The 23085-nt window shown below is 39.9% G+C and overlaps 4 protein-coding genes across 6 annotated transcripts; 2 read left to right on the forward strand and 2 right to left on the reverse strand.

Annotated features, from left to right (window-relative positions):
• Positions 1 to 1013: 1013 nt before the first annotated feature.
• On the reverse strand, positions 1014 to 6772 carry zbtb33 (zinc finger and BTB domain containing 33). Of its 2 annotated transcripts, none has more exons than XM_006803208.3 (2): positions 6330 to 6772; positions 1014 to 4215 (listed from the first exon to the last, which is right to left on the reverse strand). In XM_006803208.3, exons 1-2 carry the CDS (start codon positions 6640 to 6642, stop codon positions 2363 to 2365), a joined length of 2166 nt encoding a protein of 721 aa, XP_006803271.2. In that variant the 5' UTR covers positions 6643 to 6772; the 3' UTR covers positions 1014 to 2362. The 2 variants fall into 2 exon arrangements, with proteins under 2 accessions (XP_006803271.2, XP_006803272.2); XM_006803209.2 differs by lacking the exon at positions 6330 to 6772 and adding an exon at positions 5970 to 6255.
• Positions 6773 to 7746: 974 nt separating this feature from the next.
• nkap (NFKB activating protein) lies at positions 7747 to 10857 on the forward strand. 2 transcript variants are annotated; one of them, XM_087851576.1, is made up of 8 exons: positions 7747 to 8363; positions 8637 to 8717; positions 9071 to 9135; positions 9223 to 9318; positions 9403 to 9445; positions 9526 to 9723; positions 10182 to 10331; positions 10648 to 10857. In XM_087851576.1, the coding sequence occupies exons 1-8, from the start codon at positions 7909 to 7911 to the stop codon at positions 10820 to 10822; spliced, it is 1263 nt and encodes a 420-aa protein (XP_087707702.1). In that variant the 5' UTR covers positions 7747 to 7908; the 3' UTR covers positions 10823 to 10857. The 2 variants fall into 2 exon arrangements, with proteins under 2 accessions (XP_087707702.1, XP_087707711.1); XM_087851585.1 differs by having other exon boundaries at positions 9406 to 9445.
• A 2621-nt stretch (positions 10858 to 13478) lies between these two features.
• Positions 13479 to 14623, reverse strand: ndufa1 (NADH:ubiquinone oxidoreductase subunit A1). The gene is made up of 3 exons (XM_006803210.3): positions 14377 to 14623; positions 14205 to 14294; positions 13479 to 13569 (listed from the first exon to the last, which is right to left on the reverse strand). Exons 1-3 carry the CDS (start codon positions 14476 to 14478, stop codon positions 13549 to 13551), a joined length of 213 nt encoding a protein of 70 aa, XP_006803273.2. The 5' UTR covers positions 14479 to 14623; the 3' UTR covers positions 13479 to 13548.
• A 504-nt stretch (positions 14624 to 15127) lies between these two features.
• upf3b (UPF3B regulator of nonsense mediated mRNA decay) lies at positions 15128 to 19928 on the forward strand. Its single transcript, XM_087851596.1, has 10 exons — positions 15128 to 15565; positions 15769 to 15875; positions 15962 to 16068; positions 16162 to 16260; positions 16441 to 16551; positions 16634 to 16677; positions 16753 to 16941; positions 17026 to 17183; positions 18113 to 18434; positions 18512 to 19928. Exons 1-10 carry the CDS (start codon positions 15455 to 15457, stop codon positions 18650 to 18652), a joined length of 1389 nt encoding a protein of 462 aa, XP_087707722.1. The 5' UTR covers positions 15128 to 15454; the 3' UTR covers positions 18653 to 19928.
• Positions 19929 to 23085: the final 3157 nt, after the last annotated feature.

Below are 23085 nucleotides of genomic sequence, written 5' to 3' on the forward strand. Positions count from 1 at the left end.
ACAATCTTCCCAGGAGTGGACGTCCCAGCAAATTTACCCCAAGGTCAGAGCATGCAATGTTCAGAGAAAGTGGGGAAAAAAACCCGGAGCTACATCTCAGACAGGCCTCGTTTAGCATGCTAAATGTTAAAAGTCCAGGACAGTGCAAGGACCTTATAACAGCTGTCAAGCCCAATGGTGGAGGAGTGATGACTTGAGCTCATCTTACAGCCACAGGACCTGGGCACCTTGCAGTCATTGAATCAACCATGAATTTCTCTGTACAGCGTGGTATTCTAATGTAAGGCCATCTGTCTGACAGCTAGAGCTTAGCCCATATTGTGGCATGCAGCTGGACAATGATCCCAAGCACAGCAGCAAATCTGAATGGCTAAAAATGAAGTCCCGACCTCAATGCTGTCGTGGAACCTTAAGAGTCGTGAGTGTGTGCAAACCTCCATGAAGTGACAAAACGATAAAGAAGAAAAGGGTAAAATTCCTCCACGATGTGAGAGACTGATACAGTCATACAGAAAGCGAAAGCAAGTTATTGCTGTTAGAGATGGTTTTACGGGCTAATGAAACATGGGGTTTACTTTCTCAAGCAAAACCTTCATGGTTTAAAAAAAAAAAAAAAGACTGATAAATTTAAATGTTCCCCACTGGTTTTGTTAAATCATGCTAAATGCTAAATCACACCCCAGAAAACATTTTTTTTTACAGGAGGTGAACCAAAAGAAAATAAACCTTTATAACAAGATTTAAAGCCAAAGTCCTCACACAGCTGTGGTGCTAACCTGTCAGTACAAAAACAACAAGTAAATACACTCTTTGAGCAAATCTACAGGATTTATCCATGAAACGCTGTAGAATACATGCTACAAGCTAGAAATGTGCAGTAGCACAAACTAGAAATAAACAGGCGCTGTTCTGTTTCTATACTGGCAGTGTGACCAATTTAAACTATAGGAAATGTTAACCTGCTGGAGTGTAGCAAGCACAAAAACACACCATACATCACATACTGATGTTAATCTGTTTATTAAAAAGAAACCCGGCATGAGGACATGACAAAGTACAGTTTCCCCTGTTAGTACTACTTGTACTAACCAATCACTACCCTCTGACACAGTGAAAAACAGAGCGGAAAAGTTATAACAAAGAGTTTTCTGCCTGAATGCTAAGTGCTACAGCTATTGACTGTAATAAAGCTCCGTTTATTTCCATCCTATCGTCACACGTGTAGGAGAAATCTCCAGCCTTCTATATGTAGCTGGGCAGATTTTGCAATTTTAAATAAAGGGAAGTGACAAAGTAACTAACAGAAATAAAAATAAAAATAAACAATGTATTTAAAGGGGAACTATTAAGCTCATTTCCAGCTCCATGCTACAGTGGCTTTGCATGACTCGCGATACAAAATAATCCTTATTTATACTGGGCCTTAGTCTGAAACAAGCTGATTAAGCTCCTCCTATGTTAAGATTGGGGAGAGCCCCACTGGTGAGACACAGACCCACTGGAGTGTGATGAATGAATGAGATCCTTAAATTACATACCGACCCTGTTTAATATGAGCATCCCCTGCTGTAACCGTGTATTTTCAAAAATCTTAACAGGTCCCCTTTAACAGACAGAAAGTTTCTTTTCCAGGCTGCTACAAAAATTAAATAACTGCATACCCAGGATGACAAAATACAAATATAATTAAATTCATAATCATAATCTCTCGTACAGAATTAGATTTCAAACAGAAACGGGAATGATCGGTCCTGAAAATTCATCATTTCGTGTGTAATGTAACCAAAACTGGCTGCACGTACACACAATAAGGCTTCATACATCACTTTAAATAGGTAACCCCATTTCCATTCCATTAAACACGCCTCCGTTTAACGTCATCTCACGATTAAGGGAATGTAGCCTGTTGAAAAAACAAAACTGAAAAACAAAACAGCTGTTTCATTTGTGCTTCAGCTCATTTAGCTGAAATATTCTGGGCAATAAAGATCCAGAGCACAGAGCAATTTCTTCATGTTTTGTTTGCCTTTTCATTCATAAAAACTCTTCATTTCTATCATGTTTGAACCACTTCTATTTCTGTGCTCACTTAATGTAAAAGATCATGGCCATTTTTAAAAAAAGCAGAGGAACATGAGAGGTACGGTCCCATTACATCGTTCACCATATAACTGAGAGCCACCAGCAAACTAGTACCTGTGTTATCACTACAGTATTAGTCCACTAATTCCACCTGACAGACTAATGAGACCGTACAGCTGAAACTATTGAGAATTACGCAAAAATATTGTTGATGTGGAACCGAGGAGAAAGAGGGGCACCTAAAAGGCACATGTAATAAAAGGAGTGGTGCCAGCTGTGCTTAGTAGTACTCTGCTGGACCCTGTGGAGGCGTGTTCATAGCGCTCTCCGGTTGTGCACGGCTGTTAGGCGCCATGTGAGCGTCGGGCTCGACGAAAATGTCGTCCCAGTTCAACATCCTGCTTTGGGTGGACGAGTGCATTTCTTCGCCGACTGAGGTTATGTGATGCACGCTGCCGTCCTCCGATATTACCGGGACCCCTGGCCCATCTGTAGTCCACGAGTACGACTTCATCTGCACTGTTTTACACGGAAGCAGGCGGTACAAGTTGTTGCCGCCGTCGTCCTTCTCCTTCCTCCCGCAAGGATCCTGATTGTGAACTTGCTTGCAGTGAGCGGAGAGTAACTGGTAGTTTATAAACATTTCATTGCACAACAAGCACTGGTACCTCCTCTCTCCTGTGTGGTGGATTTCATGTTTAGTTCTGTACTCGGCCAGGGCAAACACCTTGTTGCAATAACGACACGGGTACTTCTTTTCCCACGAATGCGTGTTGAAGTGACGGCGCAGACTTGGCAAACACACGTAGGGCCGCTTACAGACGATGCACACGTAGAAAGTCTTTCCATCCATGATAAGCTCGTAGTGGTCCTCCAGCTCCGTTTTGGTCTTCTTCTTGTTTGGTCCTGCCTTGGGTGACACGGGTGTTTTTTCGAAGGGTTTCAATGGTGTCGCCATAAAAGCTCTCTTCCCTTTATTGGCTTTGGAGCCTCCTTCGCCTGGATCTTCTTTCACCGGGACAATGTCATACGTATTTTCTCCAATATTGGCATACACCTTGCAGCCTGAGGAAATAGAGTCGATTTCCGTGGCTGTGCTGAGCGTCACTGTCTTTTTACCCGTTATAGCAGATTTTGGAACATTTGTTTGAAGTGTCGAACTTTCCGATAAATCAGAGAGTCTTATTTTGAAGTCCCCCTGCTGAGAGGAAGTAGACACTTGCTTCTTGTGGACTCCCATTATGTCGCTGTTTTCAGGGGGCTGAGAGGCACTCGATGGCTCTGGGGTCAAACTGCTTGTTCTGGCTGGTGTTGTGGGAGCACTTCCTGAGTAAACTCTGGCAGGGGAAGACGGGTTGTTGGAGCTGCTGTCCGGGCTCTGTAGAGGGCTGCTGTCTACTAAAATAGGTTTAGGACAGCTGATGCTGGGAGGATTTGAAGCAGATGGTTTCGAGGGAGGGGTAGCTTTGTCTTTGCATTCTGAAACTGCATGATTTGATTCTACATTTTGGCTTGACGGGACATTTTCTGAATCCATTTTCTCCAAATCAATGACTTCACCACAGCCGACCGCTTTCTTCTGACTATCTGTTTTCGAGACAAACAGAACGTCGCTGTCCGAGTCCTCCTCGTTATCTGCAGGCTTGTTTGCCTGATTGAACTCCTCCGCAGATATTGAGAAGGACTCTGTGATGATCGGCATCATCTCTGTAGATGAGTCACTTTTGCTTTCTGCCTCCTTAGACAAACCAGGAAGGCCCTTAACTTGTGATAAAGGTGAACCCAAGTTTGCAATGAACTTCACTCCCAGTATCTGCCCGGCATTGATGAGCTCTTCGAGCATGTCAGAGCGGACTCTGATAATCTTAGAGCTGTAAATATAGTTGAGAATCTGCTCAAAGATCTCAGGCCTGATGAAGTTTAGTTCAATCACTTGCCCAGCCACGGTAAACAGCTGGTGGAAATACGTACTTGAGGCAGACAGGATAGTTTTGTGAGCTCTGAACTTCCTGTCCTGTATAATGATGGTGATATCGCAAAATAATCCGTGGCTCCGCTGCTCGTTCATGTTCTTCAGCACAGCTGCTGAGTACTGTGTGTCGGTCGCAGATATCAGCTTCAGACTCGGCATGTCTACAGAGAAAAAGCAAATCATAATCAAACCTGTGAATGCACAACAACGTGAAGCAAGTAACATTTATTCATATCCAAAGCATTTTTCATAGAGTCAACAATCACTAAGTACTAAATAGAAGGAAATGCACAAAAAAGTTGAAAGAATTTATTTTATTTTTTTATTTAAAGAAATAGAACTACAATTAAAAAATAAAAGTTAAGTAGCATTAAAAAAATGAAACTAAGATAAACAAAGTACAGGTTCATTTTTAGATTTAAATTGAATATTCACATTTTGAGTAATTTTTAACTTAATAAGCAACTATATTTAATCGGTTTTTATTTTATTTTCCTGGTTTCTTACTGTTTTCTTCCTAAATTTTGGGATAAATAAAGTTGATCTTATCATATTATTATATCATGTCTTAATTATAACGTGCCACCATGCAGAGCAATGTGAGTTACACAAGTTATGTCAACAGGTAGTAAAAGAGCTGGCTCAAATTCAGTTTTGCCATTTCCTGCATTTCCAGTTCTAACAAGAACATCGAAACAACCCAGAACATTTACATGAGGAGCTTCAGCCTGAATCATGGCTCATGTTTTGGTATAGCTAGAGTCATGGTGGTCTAGGAGCTATAGGGTCCTTTTTTTGGATAGAAACAGTTCACTCATTGGTCAGTCTGTTAACTCAGCATCTGCAGGAGACTGTTTCAACTAATAATAATAAAAATAATAATAATAAATTGTTTATTGCTTGATAAAACTGAATAATGGAAAAAGGAGAGAAAGTGGTTCAATGGGACAGTGTATAATATAAAAGAGTATAGTTGAAAAACTAATTTTTAAGCTAACACTTTACACTAATACTGCAATGTCTTCCAAATATTACAAACTAAATGCATCTTGTTCTTTTTGCTGATTCACTATGACCCACTCTTACTGTATCCTTGCATCTTCCTGTACTACATTAATGAATCTTCTGTGGTCTTCCTCTTACCCTCCTGCCTGGCAGCTCCACATTCAGCAGTCTTTGTCCAGTATATCCACTAACCTTCCTATGCACAAATCACTCTGACATACTAATTTCTAATTATGGCAAAATCTTCCACTCTGCTACCTCCAGCTTGGCCTCCTATATTTTTGTTAGTGGATTTATTTATGCACATAAAAAATATCTTAATATAGTTCTTGGTATCCAGGGTGGGTTTTTTAGTTTAGCTATTACCGTTTGTGTCTTTTTCACTCACTGTATTATAGGAGATATACATTTTGGCAGTTTAGATCATGTATTATAATTTCAGTCACAGGCAAGTGGACATCTTCCTCTCCTTAGCAAAGACTAAACCTAAAGTGAACATCTGTATGTTTTTAGTTTAGTTTTTGTTAATTATAACCTCGGACAGCATGATTCCGTTTCTGTGCACACAATGTCAGACATGCTAATTACGTTAGCCTGGCAACAAAAACAAAACCGTCCCTTAGCTGGCGCTAGGTAAACGTTAATTTGCGGGACATTTTTAGCCTCTTGTGACACCAAGGCAGATTGAGGTACATATTAAAAAGACATTAAGGGGGTATTAATGGAACACTGAGAGCGCAATTATTATTTCTACTGAAGCTTTTAAGACATCTATTGCTAACAAAGGTAGCACCGTTTCCTCCTTAATGAATCGCGGCCCGCTGTTTAGCATACTATTAGCATGTCTCTAGTAGAATAGAGGCCAAATCGAAATCCTCTCTAACAGCAGCGTTAAATTGATGAGGTTTACCTGCAAAGCTTGATGATTTTGTCAGGAGTGAGCAGGGTGGCAGCCAGCGGATATGTTAATGAACGACAAACAATGGCTAACAACAACAGAGAGCCTCACTTTTCATTCTCAGCCACCAGGAGTCGCAGTCGTAAACGATTATAAGCATTCAAATGCAAACTATGTGGCTTTAAAGTACATTTAAAAACATCGTCCTAGTTTCATATAAATACAAATAAAGCTCAGATCTGAGGTTATTTCAGCTGGAAACTGTTTACTTTTTGCACGCCGGTTAGCAGCGCGATAACTGCCGGTTCATAAGTCTCGCCTTCAAAATAAAACAACGGTCACAGGTGAATAAATAGTCAATTGAATAAGTACCTGCAGAAGAGCGTTTGAATTCATCCTCTCTTTTTAGGCTGGAAGCCGGCGGTGAAAGGCCGTTGAACTCTCTCTGAAGTTGATCGTACATCATCTTCCTCTTCTGGCCCTGGTATGGGTTATACTTTTCCGCGTGTTTTGCGTCGTAGTGCCTCTTCATATTGAACTCCTTGAATAAAACCTTCTGCTTGCAGATCATACATGTAGCAGTGGTGTCCAGTTCCGTGAAAAAGTACTCCTTTGCGCATTTCTCCTCCACGGGCTTGCTCACGGGTTCCGTTTTTCTTTTAACTTGAACTATAGAAAACGACATCTTGACGTGCCGAGCTGCTCTGTTTCTTTGCTGCTAAAAAGACTCAAATTTAGTCAACACGCAGTCCAGTTTCCAGAGATGTTGAGCAGTAGGAGACACGACCGTGTGTTGGTCGGTTAAACCCCGGTAGTTCCGGTGGCGCGTGAGCGCGTTGCGAAAAACCGGAAGTTGGGTTTTTCACAGCCACAAAACTCGGACTACCCCGCGTCCCACCCCCCGCCCGACCTTGTTTATTAAATGCAAAATAAAATAAATCAATAATTTTTTTTGACCTGATATAAAATTAATGATTTTTTGTTTATTCATCCCATGTTTACTTGAGAAAAATAGGCCAACTAAAACTGAATTATTACTGAATTTTAAAAAAAAATGTACAAAGAAAAAATTTCAAACATTTTGGAAATTTCTATTTTTATTCTTTGGTTAAATGTTTAAATTGTAATACTCTAAAATGATTAAATCTGCCCCTGACAAATCTCCCCTCATATTAGTGATTAATTAATCTAAAGCTAAAACAGAAAGTAATAAAAAGTAAACGCCAGCTTAACATTTGTAAAAAATAAAAATGATATCAAACCACCCTAAGAAATTATATTTTTTTTATAGTTGTTACTGTTGCTATGAATTTAAAATAAAAAAAATTAAGAACAGTCTATTTTTTTCTTTACATAGTGATTATATTATACACTTCAGTATAATTCATACCGTATTTCGTTTTTCACAATACATATTTACCAATAGTACACAGTATACACAAATTAAATTAGTTATGCTTTCCTTCTCAGTTTTGTCATCTGGAAATACTGACATGCACATAAACTGTCTACAAGTATACATGCAGGCATTGTTAGCAAATATTTCCCTATAAAACTATTCAAAGAAAACTTAAAGAAAGTATAAGCCAAAGAAACATAGATAAATATCCTAAATTAATCTGGCTGGTTTTACTAGGACTTATTCCATACATATTGCTAGTAATTATGCAAGTTTTGAGGATTTTTTCTTTTTTACATTATTTTAATGCAAGAAAATTGTGTTATATCAATATGTTGGGAACGTTTTCTCTATGACATGTGACGTCGGATTCTTTTTTGGGACGGACCAACCAGTACTTCCTGTTATTAAACGCTCTCTGCGTAGGGAGAAGAAGATAAACTGTGTGCGACAGCTTTTAAATCTCCCCTTAGATACTGATTACTTGGATACTAATTACTTAATTAATTACTTTTTCCCCGTCCTGTAGTGAGTCTCTCACGGTCAGAGGGCATGCCTCTGTCGGATCGATCGAGCTCTGACGGCGGTGGGGAGCCACGCAGTCCTCGGGCCCGTAGACCTCGGACCCGCTCCCGCAGTCGCCATCGCAGCGGCAGTCGCCATCGCAGCGACAGCCGCGACCGGAGCTTGTCTCCGGACAGCTTCGGACCCAAACTCCCTAAGCCACGCAACCGTGAGAGGGAGCGAGAGGAACGGGAGCGTCGATTCAAAGAGGCCAGAAACATTAAACGGATCCGCATAGGAAGTCCTCGTCGTAGCCGGTCCAGGTCCAGATCCAGATCAAGGTCCCGATCCAGAGAGCGCCATAACAACAACAACAGCAGCCACAACCACAGCAACCACTGGTCCGAGCCTCTGGGAAAACACGGCGGCCTCAAAGATGATTATTACTACGAGCAGCAGAGGGACGACGCTCAGCGGCAGAGACAAGAGGCTTTTATCGCCAGGTATGAAAAGTCCAACATCACTGTGAAAAGCTATCAAAACCTGAACCCTGCAATTTCCATAATACAAATCAGTCCTCAGGTACACGAGCCTATTGGTGCATTTTATGACGTGTCACCACTTCAGATGAACAGTCCGCTGAAGGTGGAGGGCTCTTCAATGTATCTGTTACCAAAAACCAAACAGATGGAAGCTGTCCTCTTTTGATTTGCTGCTAATCTGAGTGTAGTTTGACATTTCAGTTAAAAACACCTTTTTGCAAACTTATGTTTTAGGCGTCTGCAGGAGAGGGAGAGGATCGGCGAGCTGGGTTGTCCTGAAGTTTGGGGATATTCACCCAGAGTGAAAGAGCCAGAGTAAGTGAGGAACATACTGCTAATTTTGTGTTGGGTTTGTGGAGACACATGTCTTTAAAACTGCATTTATTTGTAAAATATATTTTTTTAAATTAAAACTGTCTTAAATTCCGTGTGTCTTGGTCTTAGATGTTTTTAGTCTCATCACCGTAAGAGTTTCTATTTCGCATTTCATTTTAACCAATTTTTCCACCTTTTAAATCTTACTTTTCCTGTTAAATTTTATTTAAGCAGTTATTTAAAAGGTCTTGATGTGTCATACCTGTTGGCACCCTGGCAGAGACATCAGGCGTTGTTCTGTCTTATTTTCGGGTATCAAAAATTCTTTTCTGTATTTTTTTCACCTCCATCAGCTCCGATGAGTTCACACCAGTTGAAGAAGACGAGAAAAACAGCAGTTCAGAATCAAGCACAGAAGGTACACAGAGTGCGGACACACATAAATTACAGCAATGCAACGTTTTCTGTGAATTTATAACAAACCCATTCTGTCTGTTATTATCAGAAGAGAAGAAGAAAAAAAAGAAAAAAAAGAAGAAGTCCAAGAAGAGAAAGAACAAAAAGCACTCGGAGGACAGTGAGCTTGAATCAGATTCGGATGGTAAGATGAACGAAAAGCACCTTTTTTTTTTGTTTTTTCTCTAATCAGATTCATCAGTTTAACTGTCTTGTTTTTGTGTTTCAGAAGAAGAAATAAAGAAGAAGAAAAAGAAAAAGAAGAGCAAAAAGTAAGTTCTGAAGTTGTGCATCAGCTCTGTTGACGTGGTAACAGCCCATTTGACTAACCAAGCATCCTGTTTCCCGTCAGGTCTAAGAAGTCCAAGAAGAAGAAGGCGAAGAAAAGCCGGAAGGAGTCCAGCAGCGACTCCAGCAGCGAGGCCTCCGAGGACGAAGAGGAGGAAGATCCCAATGGGGTGTTGTGGGTGGAGAAAACCTCCATGGATGAGCATGTGGTCGGCCCCGAAGCTCCTCTCACTCACATGTCTCAGAACGATCGACCTTTGGAGTGAGTCTCTGTTCGGGGTTAATTCCTGCACTAACAAACTTAAAGGGTAAAGCATCTAACCCTAATGTAGTTTGTGTTGAATTCCCAAAAACAACTGCAGTTTACAGTGGAGTGTACCTGTACAGCACAGCACAGAAAACTGATTAAATGTCTGAAAACAGAAAAAATAACAGAGGTTACGTATTTTCAAACTAGCTTGCTAAACCGTGAGCTTGAAGACTGGGATTTTAAAAAAAAAAAAAAAAAAAAAAAAAAAAAAGTGATAGTAGAGTTGATAATTGATTGGGTCTTTCAGTTTTATTTAGGCTTTAAAAAATAGAAATCTCCGTGATTCAGTTTATCAGATGTGACACAATAAGACAGACTCTGTTAAACATTTCCACCACACAACTTGTCAAAATCGTTTGGCAGAATTTTTGATAAAAGCTTCTTTTTCTTTTTTTTCCTCCTTCCTCCAGTTTCGGTCACGCCCTGTTGCCAGGTGAAGGTGCTGCCATGGCAGAGTACGTGAAAGCTGGCAAACGTATCCCAAGAAGAGGAGAGATCGGTCTCACCAGCGATGAGATCGCAAACTTCGAGAAGTCTGGTTACGTCATGAGTGGCAGCAGGTACGTAATGTTTAGAAAATGGACATTTTTCATGAAAAATTCAGTCAGCTGACTGCCTGAATATACTGAACGATCAGGTTTTTCTGTCAACAGATATTCCACGATCTGCATTATGTCTTATCTTTTACAGAAACATACTTGTTTTTCCCTGAGGGGAAAAAGAGCTGATTGCTTTAAATTTTGTTTAATTTCTTTACTAATCTCTGCACATTGTAACATTTGCTTTAGCTTGTGCTCTAGGCTGGGTTGAGTTGAGCAGATCCAGGAGCGCGTTCAGCTTTGCTTCCTGTAATACTGACAAATTTTTGCCCTGCAGACATCGTCGTATGGAGGCTGTGCGTCTGAGAAAGGAAAACCAGATCTACAGCGCAGACGAAAAGAGAGCCCTGGCATCGTTCAACCAGGAGGAGAGGAGAAAGAGAGAGAGCAAGATCCTGTCGAGCTTCAGGGAGATGGTGTACAGGAAAACCAAAGGCAAGGAGGAGAAGTGAACGACCAGTTTGTCTCCTGTTATTGGAACCTTTACTCTTTGGTGACATGAGGTGTAAAGCTTTTTTTTCCTCTCAGTTTGAACTGAGTGTACAGTGCAGAAGTGTTTTAACTGTAAAAAATGTGTCTGAGAAGTTTTCAGTTGTATTCTCCTTCCCTTTTCTATCCATCTCTTGTAAATGTTTTCAAATGCTCCCAACCAGAATGTTAAATAAATTTTCACTATCATTTTAATATTTCTTTCTGTTTTTGCCGGGAGTTCTACTATAAGTGATAAATGCATCAAGAGTAGAAAACAATTTAGAAAAAAAAAAGAGCAGTTTGTAGTATTATTGTTTTTTAAAGTGCAGGAGGTCCTCAGACTGAGTGAACCACTTAAATAAGGCCTTTTTCTTTTAAAACTAAGTAACTGATCTTTTTTTTTTGTGAAGAGTTAATTGTTGCATATTTAAGAAAGCTTACCTTCAAACTCTGAATATTTAAAATCAATATTTGCCAGTATTTTTGAGCAAATATCTGAGCAAATAGCTTCTTAAGAACAGAAAGGAACCACATGAAAAATTCAGTACTTAAAAAGAAGTTTGAGCTGTGTTGTAAAGTACAGCCAAATCAATTTTACAGCCAAGACCACAGTCTAAAGCAAAAGTCTACTTCTTTGTTCCGAGCACTTTCTTTTTCATTTCAAAATAATAGAATAATCCTTTAATCCTTTAATTGTCCCACAAGGGGAAATTTGGTTGTAACAGCAGCCAAAAAGACAAATATACAAACAAACAGTACACAGGACACTGAACAGAAACATACACAATTTTTCTTACATATTTACATTAAGGATAATGGTTACTATAAACAGAGAGTACTGTACAGTTATTAAATCAAATAAAAATAATTACAGGTAAGAGGCAAACCAGGTTGTAGTGCGAATTGGTTAATTAACTAACTTATTGCAGTTACAGCATTGATGTAAACATCTATGTTATATATATCAGATATACACTGCCTGGCCAAAAAAGATCACTTAAACGTTTAAACCATAGGTGTCAAACTCTGGCCCGTGGGCCAAATTTGGCCTGCAGCCTAATTACATTTGGCCCGCGAAGCCCATACCAAATTACTATTAGAGCTGGCCTACTGGTATTATACAGCTAATATATATATTGTTTAGTATTAAACTTTGCTTGTTCCATATTCAGTTTTTCAGCAAAACTTGTTTGAGTCCATAAGAAAAGATTCATTCTTATATCTAGAGGAAGATTTTTTTCTCAATAAATATTAACGTTAGCCTGCGACTTTGTTCCAGTTTTGAATTTTGTCCCACTGTGTATTTGAGTTTGACACCCCTGGTTTAAACATTTGATGAAATCAAATCAAAGAAAAACAACAGAACTCAGGACTTTGTTTAATAGCATTTCCACATGCACGATGCGAAGAGAACTCAAGGGATTGGGACTGAACAGCTGTGTAGCCATAAGAAAGCCACTAGTCAGGCAAACTGGAAAAAAGGGTTTCAATATGCTAGGGAGCATAAAGATTGGACTCTGGAGCAAAGGAAGAAGGTCACATGGTCTGATGAGTCCAGATTTATCCTGTTCCAGAGTGATGGGTGTGTCAAGAGAGGCAGATGAAGTGATGCACCCGTCATGCCTAGTGCCTACAGTACAAGCCTGTGGGGGCAGTGTTATGGTCTGGGGTTGCTTCATTTGGTCAGGTCTAGGTTCAGCAGCAGTATGTTCTCCAAGAATGAGGTCAGCTGACTACCTGACTATACTGAATGACCAGGTTATTCCAGATTATTGAATCAATGGTTTTTTTCTTCCCTGATGGCACGGGGATATTCCAAGATGACAATGCCGGGATTCATCTGGCTTGAATTGTAAAATGGGAGCATGAGACATCATTGTCACACATGGACTGGCCACTCCAGACCTTAACCTCCTTGAGAATCTTTGGGATGTGCTGGAGAAGGGTTAGCGCAGCAGTCACAATCTACCATCATCAATGCAAAACTGGATGGAAATAAATCTTGTGACATTGCAGAAGCTTATCAAAACAATGCCACAGCAAATGTTTCAGCTTCTTTAACGTCATTATAGTACATCAGTGGTCAATGTACATTTACTTCATCTGTTTTTTAAAACCTTTATTTATTTACGAGTTGAAAGTCTTGTGACTTCTAAGATGTTTTTCACTGGTGCAATTTCTAAAAATTGCTAATACAGAATTATTGGTTTTTTTTCACAGTGTTTCATTATTGCTTGTTTATATGAAGGACAGTAATAGAAGTTTTTAAAAAAAATAAATTTGTAAAAAACTGAAAGAAATTAATGAACTATATTGAAAAAAATGTATGGATTAAGATCACGTCTTTTTTTTTTGTTTAACAGTTATTTGTTGAAGCCACTCAGAACAATAACGTTAGTTACAGTTAATGTGATGCTGCAGGAAGACGTATTACAGCTAAATGATAACAGCAGGTACTGTTATACATCTCAAGTCCAGTAAACCTGTCAACAATTAAACAGATATTTAAAAAAATTAAATAATAGTAACTGCACTCCTTCTGTTACTGGTAGAAATCAATATAAGAAGCCTCACAAGATTCCCAGTGTGTGGAAGAGTTTAATCACCCATCTTAAAAGACTGAAAAACACAAACAACTGAATGTTAAATATAATCTTTTAATGTACAACAAAGAACTTTCTTCTCCCGGGTCTCTTCGGGTTCCTCGTCAGTGGATGTTCTCAAGTCCCTGGTGAGAAAAAGAGAAACAAATAAGGATTAAAAGTAGTTCTACATGAGCAGCCATTGTGTTCATTTAAGCTAATAACTCATTTTGTGGACTTTTTAAGTCTCCTTTTATGCTCTACACATGACTAACACCCCCATCGCTGCCTGTAAATCCTCAGTATTTTACAAAGTTGATGGATTTTGGTGATATCTGATGACCCAGAACAAAGAAGACCACCGTGTGGTACTATATGAGGCTATAGTATGGCATCTGGTTATTTAGCAGAGAGCATATGGGATGATCAGTTTGCATACTTATATAGTTTAGGTTAAAGTATCATTATAGGAGACAATTGGATAAAAATTATTTCTGTGATGAAGTTATAGCCTTTTGAAAATGCACCTATGCACCCCAGATCCTGCAAATGTGCTACCAGGAGTGCCTCCATGAAATGACTAACTGAAACAAACCTAGGGTTTTGAAAGTGCACCGTATTTGCACATAATGCTTTTTATGAAACTGTGCACACTACTGTCGGGTAGTTTAAGCGATTCTTATATGTATATGTAGTTGTAGTCTCAGGGGAAGGCTGTAAGTTGGACACTTTGCTATTCATTAGCATTACTTTTAGTTATTATGGGCAGAGGGAAGCTAACCTTGGAGTCAAAGTAGCGTCCGGTTCCTGACACTCGCTTGTCTCTGTCCATGAGATACCACTGCCACGGAACCCGAGCGATCCTTTTCTCCTGCGGGGGAAAAACACACTCTTTATAATCCAGCAGTCAGGTACACAACACGAGAACCTGCTGGCAGCGCCTGCGTCTTCACCTTTCCTCCGTTAGTGAACTTGTGGATCTGCGCGGTGGCGACACCGGGGATGATCAGACACACGGCCATGATGCCGAGTCCGGGCAGAATTTCATACCACATGATTACAGCGTCTAACTGTCAGGGGACAAACAACTTTGAGGACAACAAAGTTGCCCCAAAACCTACCTAACGCTGTTTATTTATCCCAGAAAGTAGCAAAATGTCGACTGTCAGCACGACCTACGTTCCTCTTCCAGGACAAGAGAATAACTTCCTGTTGAAGAATTTCAAGATAAAACTCTTCAATTCAACAATTCATGTTGATCGTAAATTTAAATCAATGATTACTTGATTAAATTATCCTTTTACTGTCAAAAGACGAAACCGATCGGACATGGATATGTGGGGAGTAAAAATAGTGGTAAAAATTCTATAATAATTCAAATTATATGTTAATTGTTTTTATGGACACTTGTCATTGGAAAAAAACGTACAAACGTTTGTTTTGCTATCAACGTTTCGCTATTTCTTTATTATCTCAAAAATTTGAGTTTAGAGTTAGTCCCCCCCTAAAAAATATCGACTTAAAACCACGAAATTTTGAATTATGCAATCTTAAAAAATCCTGATTTATTTAATTTCCTTTCGTTCGTTCGTTTTGTTTTGTTTTTTGTATAGAAATCCCCAAACACGACGTTGTTAAAACAAACAAACAAAAAAAAAACACGAACTCAACCAAATGAGCTTTTAAATTGAAGTGTATCTGAAAGGCGGAAGCTCTTTTTGGCTCATGCTAGCATTATTTCTTTCTAACAGCATTAAGTAACCTTTCCGAATAATTTCTTTCACGGACAAACTAATTAAGAATGTAAATAAAACAACACAAAATATATTTTAGTTATTAAATTAATTGCCTAGGCACAATTGAGTTCATGTACAGCGCCCCACTCCGGCGCTGATACTGAAGCGCAGCGCTAACCGTCAGTGAGGAAGTTCTAGTTACTTCGTTCACTAGCAGAGGCTAACTCGCTGAAAGGTAAACAAGTCAGCTGGATGAGATGAGACCCAAGTCCCGGATTAAGTAAAGTTTGCTGCAATGAAGGAAGACAAAGAAAACAATCGACCGAAGGAGAAAAGGGTGGAGATAAAGTGTGAAGATGGAGAAAGGACGGAGAAGTCCAAGGAAAAGAAGGAGGCCATGACAAAGGTAAAACTTGCTAGCTGCGTTAGCTCATGTTGCTATAAACCGCCAGGTTTTTAAAATTGCAATATTTTTATGTTGTAGTGTTTTATCATCTTTCACGTGTATAATGATACAGTGCGCGTGAACTTAAGAAATTTGTTTATCAGCCCCAACTTTGTTCTCCGGATAATAACTTCACCTATGATTTTTAAAAAAAAAAAAAATAGATTGTGATCAGACGACTACCACCAAGTCTCACCAAAGAGGAGCTAGAGGAGCAACTGCAACCGCTCCCAGAGGTGGACTATTTGGAGTTCTTCTCTAACGACACGAGGTGAGTTTATCTGTAAAGATTCCCTCACTGTTAACAAAAGATAAATATACTCGTATATGTGTGACACATGTGTTTTCCTCTTTCAGCCTTTACCCTCACCTCTTTGCAAGGGCTTATATCAACTTCAAAAACCAAGAGGATATAGTCCTCTTCAGAGATCGCTTTGATGGATATGTATTTATTGACAGCAGAGGTATATATAGGGAAGAAGTTACTAAACTGATTTAAAGATTTCCGTAGGAAGGACCCGAAGTTTCATCTTTTTCCACATGATGTTTACGAACAGGTCAGGAGTATCCTGCCATTGTGGAGTTTTCACCTTTTCAAAAAACTGCCAAGAAAAGAAGTAAAAAGAAGGATGCAAAGTGTGGAACAATTGTCGAAGGTAAATATATTCACCCTTTAATAAATACAATTCATCTACTGTAAAACAGCATGTCAGAAAATAAGGAAAAGCATTATAGGTCCACTTTAAGTGCAATTTAGGAACACGTATAAAGATACAGGAAAAAGTAGTCTTGCTATAATCATTAATGTGTTTATTTGTGTTTCATTTGACTTTAAGATCCAGATTACAAAAAGTTTCTTGAATATTACAACGGGGATGACGAGAAGCTAACGTCTACACCTGAGATCCTGTTGGAGGAGATTGAGGCTAAATCAAAGGAACTCGTTGGTATGTTTCGCAGTCAAATACTGATAGTTTTCAAACAAACGCACTGCAGAATGAATAATTTTTATCATTTCCTTTGTTCAAGCTAAAAAAACAACTCCTCTGCTGGACTTCCTGAAGAACAAACAGGTAAATAAGTTCAGGTCGAGATGTGTATACATTGCTGAAGGCTGGCCTCACACATTTTGTTTTAATGTTCTTCAGAGACTCAGGGAGGAGAAGAAAGAAGAGCGAAGAAGGAGGGAACTCGAGCGCAAACGTCTGCGCGATGAGGAGCGTCGTAAGTGGAGGGAGGAGGAGAGGAGGAAACGCAAAGAGGCAGAGAAGATGAAGAAGCTCGAGAAACTGCCGGAGAAGGACAAAGACCAAGCTAAAGACGAGCCAAAGATAAAGGTGTGTGTGCAATAGTTGAAAGAATAAGCTCGAAACTGTGTCCAACTTTCAGTTCTTAATGTGTGTTTACTTTTTCTGTTGTAGCTCCTGAAGAAGCCAGAGAGAGGAGATGAAGGCAACCCGGAGAAGCCAAAAGAGAAGTCCAAGAAACCAGAGAAGCCAAATAAAGAGGACAGATCTTTGGGAGGTTCTGATCATAAGAGACGTCAGAACATCGAGCACAAGGAGGATCGAGGAAGGAAGTTAGTTCTTCACTCTTCTTTTAATTGTCCAAATACATTAACAACCCTCAAGTGAACAAGCTATTTTAGGTTGACCCCATTATATTTAATACCGGAATGATGTTAATGCCAGAGGAGGTTTGAGCTCTGTGGGTATTGAGCCAATAAAACATTGTTGACACTCCACTAGCCTCAGCTCTCTCTGACTTCACCTGATCTGTCACTTTGTGGTTGAGTTGATGTGGTTATTTAATACTTCTACTCTCCAATAGCACTGCTTACAGTTGATTGTGGAAAATGTAGGAGTTCCACCGGAAGACTGTTGTTGCTTGTTTTGTTTTGTTTTAAATAAATGTTTGTAAAGGCAGACTACATGGATTGCTACTTGATTTTAATTAAGTGGTGGCTCAATACTTACTTTCCAAAACCAAAACCGAAGGCATGTGATGTAGTAACGAGCATCTAGGGTAAAACTAGACTGAGCCGGTTTCTCCAGTTTGTACATACAAAAATGTATTTATCTATTTTCCCTACCTGCTAACGTTCGTCGTGGATGGAATTTTTCCCAGGATCCACTCGGTGGGAATCACTGGACAGGATCACCATACTTACAAAGAAAGACAATTTAGAAGCATAGTCCATATGACCTGCATGTTTATAGGAGGCGGCACGATTGAATCATTCAAAGCCACGCAGGTGATGGTGTCAGTGGTGTGCAGTTGTGGTTAGTTAGCCTGATACATCTGGTTTATGTGCCATAAATCTTATTTAAATGATCATTTTGACTAGACTGGCATGTAAAATTGGAGCTGACTCGACCAATCTGTGGCCTTTCCTCTTTTTCTAATCTCAAACTGTCCTTAAAACATTCATCTGCGATGCTCTAATCTGAATGCAGCATATGAAAATGGTCCCTTATAGGTTCAGTCAAGCTTGTGCTTTTCCCACAGAGGGGATGAAGATGGGCGGAAGGAGTTCAGGGAGCGTGACGCGGATCGAGACAGAGACCGTGACCGAGAGCGCGAGAAGGAGCGTCGGCAGAAAGAGAGGGAACGCTTCAAGCGACAGGATGAGGAACGTCGGAGAAGAAGGGAACATCAGGATGGAGATAACTCCTTCAAGAAGCGGGAGGAGGAGGTTAAAAAAGATAAAGCCTTGGAGAAGAAGAAGGGTGAAAACATGCCAGACTCCCCACACACTGAGAAGCCAGAGAAGCCTGCTAAAGACAACAAGAAGGAGGAGGGTGGGAAAAGAGAGCGGCTACGGAATAAGGTAACTGCCCGTAGGTCTTAAATCATCACACGATTTCATCCAGTTGTGTTTCTGAGCCTGTTCTTTGTCTGGATCAGGACCGGCCTGCTATTCAGCTGTACCAACCAGGTGCAAGAAGCCGCAACCGTACTGCAGGTGGAGGAGGAGCTGAATCCAACTCCGCTGACAGAAAGCCAGATACCGAGGCTAGGAAAGTGGCTGAGAAAGAAGACGACTGAGCAGATTTCTACCTGCAGCAATTTTACGTTTGACGAAGAGAGAGGAGACAGGCCTGTGGGGCTCAGAGCAGCAGAGTGGCCTCTGGAGGCCACGTGCAGCACAGCATCAGGGTCTCCCAGTCTCAGAGGCAGAGGTGTGATTGTGGAGCCTGTTAGTGCCTAAATGTGACCCTGTTTAGTTTTGTTTGATCAAAGAGGTAAACTTTGGAAAGAGTTTGGCTGTAGGGCACACTAGTGAAGCCAAAGCTTTCTTGGACCACATAAACTCAAAGTGACCTTACTTCAGTAGAGTTTCTCTGATGGAAAATGTGTGGTAGGCGCTGAAAACTTTAGCTTTCAACTTGTCTTTCATCTAAAACTCGCTCAAACTTTCCAGTCAGTCAGTATTTCTACATTGCAGAGTTCTACAGCATAGTTTCTACACTCTTTAATGATTTTCCTTTTGTAGCATTGGCACTTTCAGTTTGAAGTGTACACATAAAAATGACACCTTTGGCTCAATCCCAGCGTCCATGCTCACAAACCTTTGAGTTGTGCTTGTGTTAAATGTGTGAGGGCTCACTGCTACACGTTTTAACTCCTCCATGCACACCATCCTTAAGCCCAGTTTCTCCAGACTTTACCTTAGGGAACTAGTCACAGTTCACAGGAAAAGCCAGCAAGTGAGAGGAGCAGCCACCCAAGAAGTCAACGCAATGCACTATATGCCTTATTACACTTTTTAAAAACGTATTATATTTCGACTAAATCGAGGAAATCCATTATCCGAGAGCCAGTTCGCTCGTGTCTCCTCTGTTAGGTGGGAGCCTGGAACACAACAGATCAGACAGACCCTAGGCCACAATAATAGAAAACCTATTCTGGCTTTAAGGTTCCTGTTTATACCATTTCGATCCACGTTATACTCGCACACTCACATTACTGCTTTGAGGGTTTCATGTTTAGGGCTTAGGGTTCGGCTTTACTCTGCTTGGATAGCCGTACAATTCATATATAACATGAACTGGCAGATATAATCTGCGCTTCTGTTATCTGGGATCAACTGTTTTCATTTCATTCAGTCAGTGACGAAGGAGAAACAGCCATTTTGACTAGACTGGCATGTAAAATTGGAGCTGACTCGACCAATCTGTGGCCTTTCCTCTTTTTCTAATCTCAAACTGTCCTTAAAACATTCATCTGCGATGCTCTAATCTGAATGCAGCATGGAAACATATCACTGCTGGTGATGCTAACATACTGTAGCCTCTTTTGACTACTAATAAAAGAGATCGTCACTAAAGTCTGAGTATTTTTTTATTAAGGTATGAAGTGATCCAGTATCTGGATTGTTGATCAGTCATAAGTGGGGGAAAAAGCTAACAACCTAGCAAATACTTTGATGTTGAGCTGTATCTGTCCATTTAGCTTGTGTGCAGTAGAAAGAGACGCCACACTTAGTCCTTTGAACTAAAGAAATAAACAATTGTCCATCAAGAGAAGTGTAAGAATGTTAATAAGGAACTCACGACCTTGTGCTTGGATATTACAGAATCAGGATAACTCAGTACAAAGTAAAATATTCACATTATAAGCTCGTGGTAATGACACCGTTTACATGCAGATCTATCCCAGATTATTGTCTGCAGACAAAACAAAAGTAAGAATAAACAAATGCCTTTTTTGGGGGGGTTATTATTTCGTTTATCCTGCAGGTTGGACCTGGAACATGACGACGTTTGCCGTGAAACATTTAAATGAAATAATTTGCATGAAAAAAAAATGAGGTGTGCTTTGACTTTGCTGTGGACATCAGCAGCAGGAAGTAGGGATAAAAGCGAAGCAGCAGCACTTGGAGGTAATGCTACAGCAGCAGTTTTTCTTTGGGTGTTTCAAACTGTGGGTTGGTGACGTGACATGACTGAAAGGCTCAGGTGAGAATGTGCTTCGGCTTTTTTCCTTCTACCGTTCATGTTCACTTCAGCCAGAGAGGTGCTACTATGCACGGTGTACGAACCAGAAGGAAGTTGGCTCGGTGTTCGGAAGCTATTGTTACACTTACAGCAGCATAATGTGTTGTTTCCAGCTGGATTCATATTATTTCAGCTCACCTGTCTAGTATCGGAGCTTCATATGAGGTGTGTGAAAAGGGGAGGAAAAAGGAGGAAGTAGTGCGCCTATAAATGAGCCTGCAGGAGCCCAGGGACTCTGAAATAAAACCAGACTAGTGCAATTCAAATGGATAGATAACAACGATCCATTCTGTAGTGTTACACTGCATTTATCTCGTTTTCTTTGTTTATCTTATTTTTCTTCATGATTATTACCAGATGGACACAGGTGAAGGCAAAATTACAACCTTTAAATGGGATAAGGAGGATTTGAAAAGTCAAAAAAGAACAACAAAGGGCAGGGGCTGTAAAGACCAGTGACTGCTACTTAAAAAGAAAACACAAACAGAACCATGGTGCTCCCAACCTGTGGAAAAAATATCACGGCATCAGCGGCAAATGTTAGAGACGTGACTGTCAAGACTGCTTTGGTGCTCTTTCAAACAGGTGGTGTTGTCATTGTGCCATTGAACAAACGCTCATTCAATGGGGCAGCTCAGTTGGAACTGAGAATTTTTCACCAGTAAATGAGGCGAAGCGGCAGTCAGATGCAGAGACAACAGGGAGGGAAGAGAAAACTTAAGAGGATTTATATCACAGTGAAGGAGAAGAGAAGTCAGAAGTTTGCTTGGCTCATTGTGGTCATGAATGTCAAGGTAATTTGGGGCTTTTTGTTATTTCTTGAGCTGTTTCTTTTTCCAAGGTGGAATGATTGTACAGCTTAAGATTTTAATAACTTAAAAAAACAAAACAGGAAATGGGATTTTCTCTAATCCACACACAGTAACAACTATACATAGGATGGTATACACAGGATCAATTATGTAGATACACTCAAAGCTTTTAATGATACTAGTATTAACTGGTAGTTTCTGTTTGCCAGCATAAAACGGATTTATTTGACATCTTGATGCATGTTCAATCGTCCAGGTAAGTAAATCTCCAAAAGTTGATTCTGTTCATCTGGACTTTTGGAGATTTATTTGACAGCACTCACTGGGTGGACCAATACTCAGGACAATTAAAAAGTTCAAAGAACTCAGTGAATATCTAAAAAGGAGAAATGTAGGTTTGCACAAGTTGGGAATATGTCTTGGAATAATTTCTTAACAACTACAGTCAAGTTTTACATCTGCATCCTGCTCCAAAAATCGACACGTTCAAGTTTGACCTAAAATTTGGAGCTGAGAAATACGTTCAGAGGAGTAAAGGTGATGTTTTCAAACCTGCTTAACAGCAGCTGTACCAAATGTGAAGCGTGGTGGTGGTAGCATCATGCTCTGGGGCTGTTTTGCTTCCAGTGATACTGGTACATTGTACAAAGTGGATGGAATAATGGAGGAGAGGACTACCTATTTTTCAACTTCGCCTCAAATCAACAGCTACATGGTTGAAACTTGAATACAGCAGGATGCTCCAAGAGCACAGTGATTCTAAACACACATCAATATTCATTTTGGAATGGAAAAATCAGGATAACATTAAGCTTCTGGGCCTCAGCTCTATTGAAAATTTGTGGACTATGCTTAAAAGCCAGGAAACCAAACAATTTAAGTGAACTCTATCAGATCTCCTAAGAAGAGTAATCAAATGTCCAGCCAGAATGATGCCAGAAGCATTTGCTCGAGATGCAACTTGCTAAGGGACATTTAACTTAATATTAGTGGGGGATATACATACTTCAGGATTAGTGAAAATCCAAAATAAATTCAAACCCGTGCACCCAGTTCTTCTTTTTTAAGATCATTAAAGATGCTGTACAATGTTTTTACCTTGGAAAAAGATCAAGAAATCATTAAAAGCTCAAATTACCATAGCAAAATAAATCAAAATATAAATAAAACTTCTTTTCTCCACTTGTAGTTATGCTCCTACTTCTGCTTTTTTCTGTTTCTTCTCTAAAATTCAACTTGGGATTTGGTGAGTGACAAGCGTCTGTATTATGTTGTCTGTGGTTTACTGAGTATAGACGCCTGAGGCCAGCACTATGGCTTCACTGAGGCTAACAACAGCAATCAGGCTAAGCAATGACACAAAGGCAGTCATCAACTCCCAATCTCACAATGACGCTTTCACATGAAAGAGGTGGTGATGGTGGAATATGACCAAACACAAACAGGGACGTGTCTGTTGGCAGCATTGTGGTTCATATTACAAAAGAAAATACAACTTTTATCTTTGAAAATTCTTAAGAGGTTAAACACAGTGCAGGTTGGTATGGAACGCCAGGACTGCCATAATGAATTAACTAAATACACCATTAAATAATTAATTAAATGTGTCATTAATTAATTAAATATGTCAATAATTAATTAATTACATGTGTCATAAATATTTATGTAA

Source organism: Neolamprologus brichardi, chromosome 2 (genome assembly GCF_056152115.1).
Source record: "Neolamprologus brichardi isolate AB-2024 chromosome 2, ASM5615211v1, whole genome shotgun sequence".
Lineage (NCBI taxonomy): Eukaryota > Metazoa > Chordata > Actinopteri > Cichliformes > Cichlidae > Neolamprologus > Neolamprologus brichardi.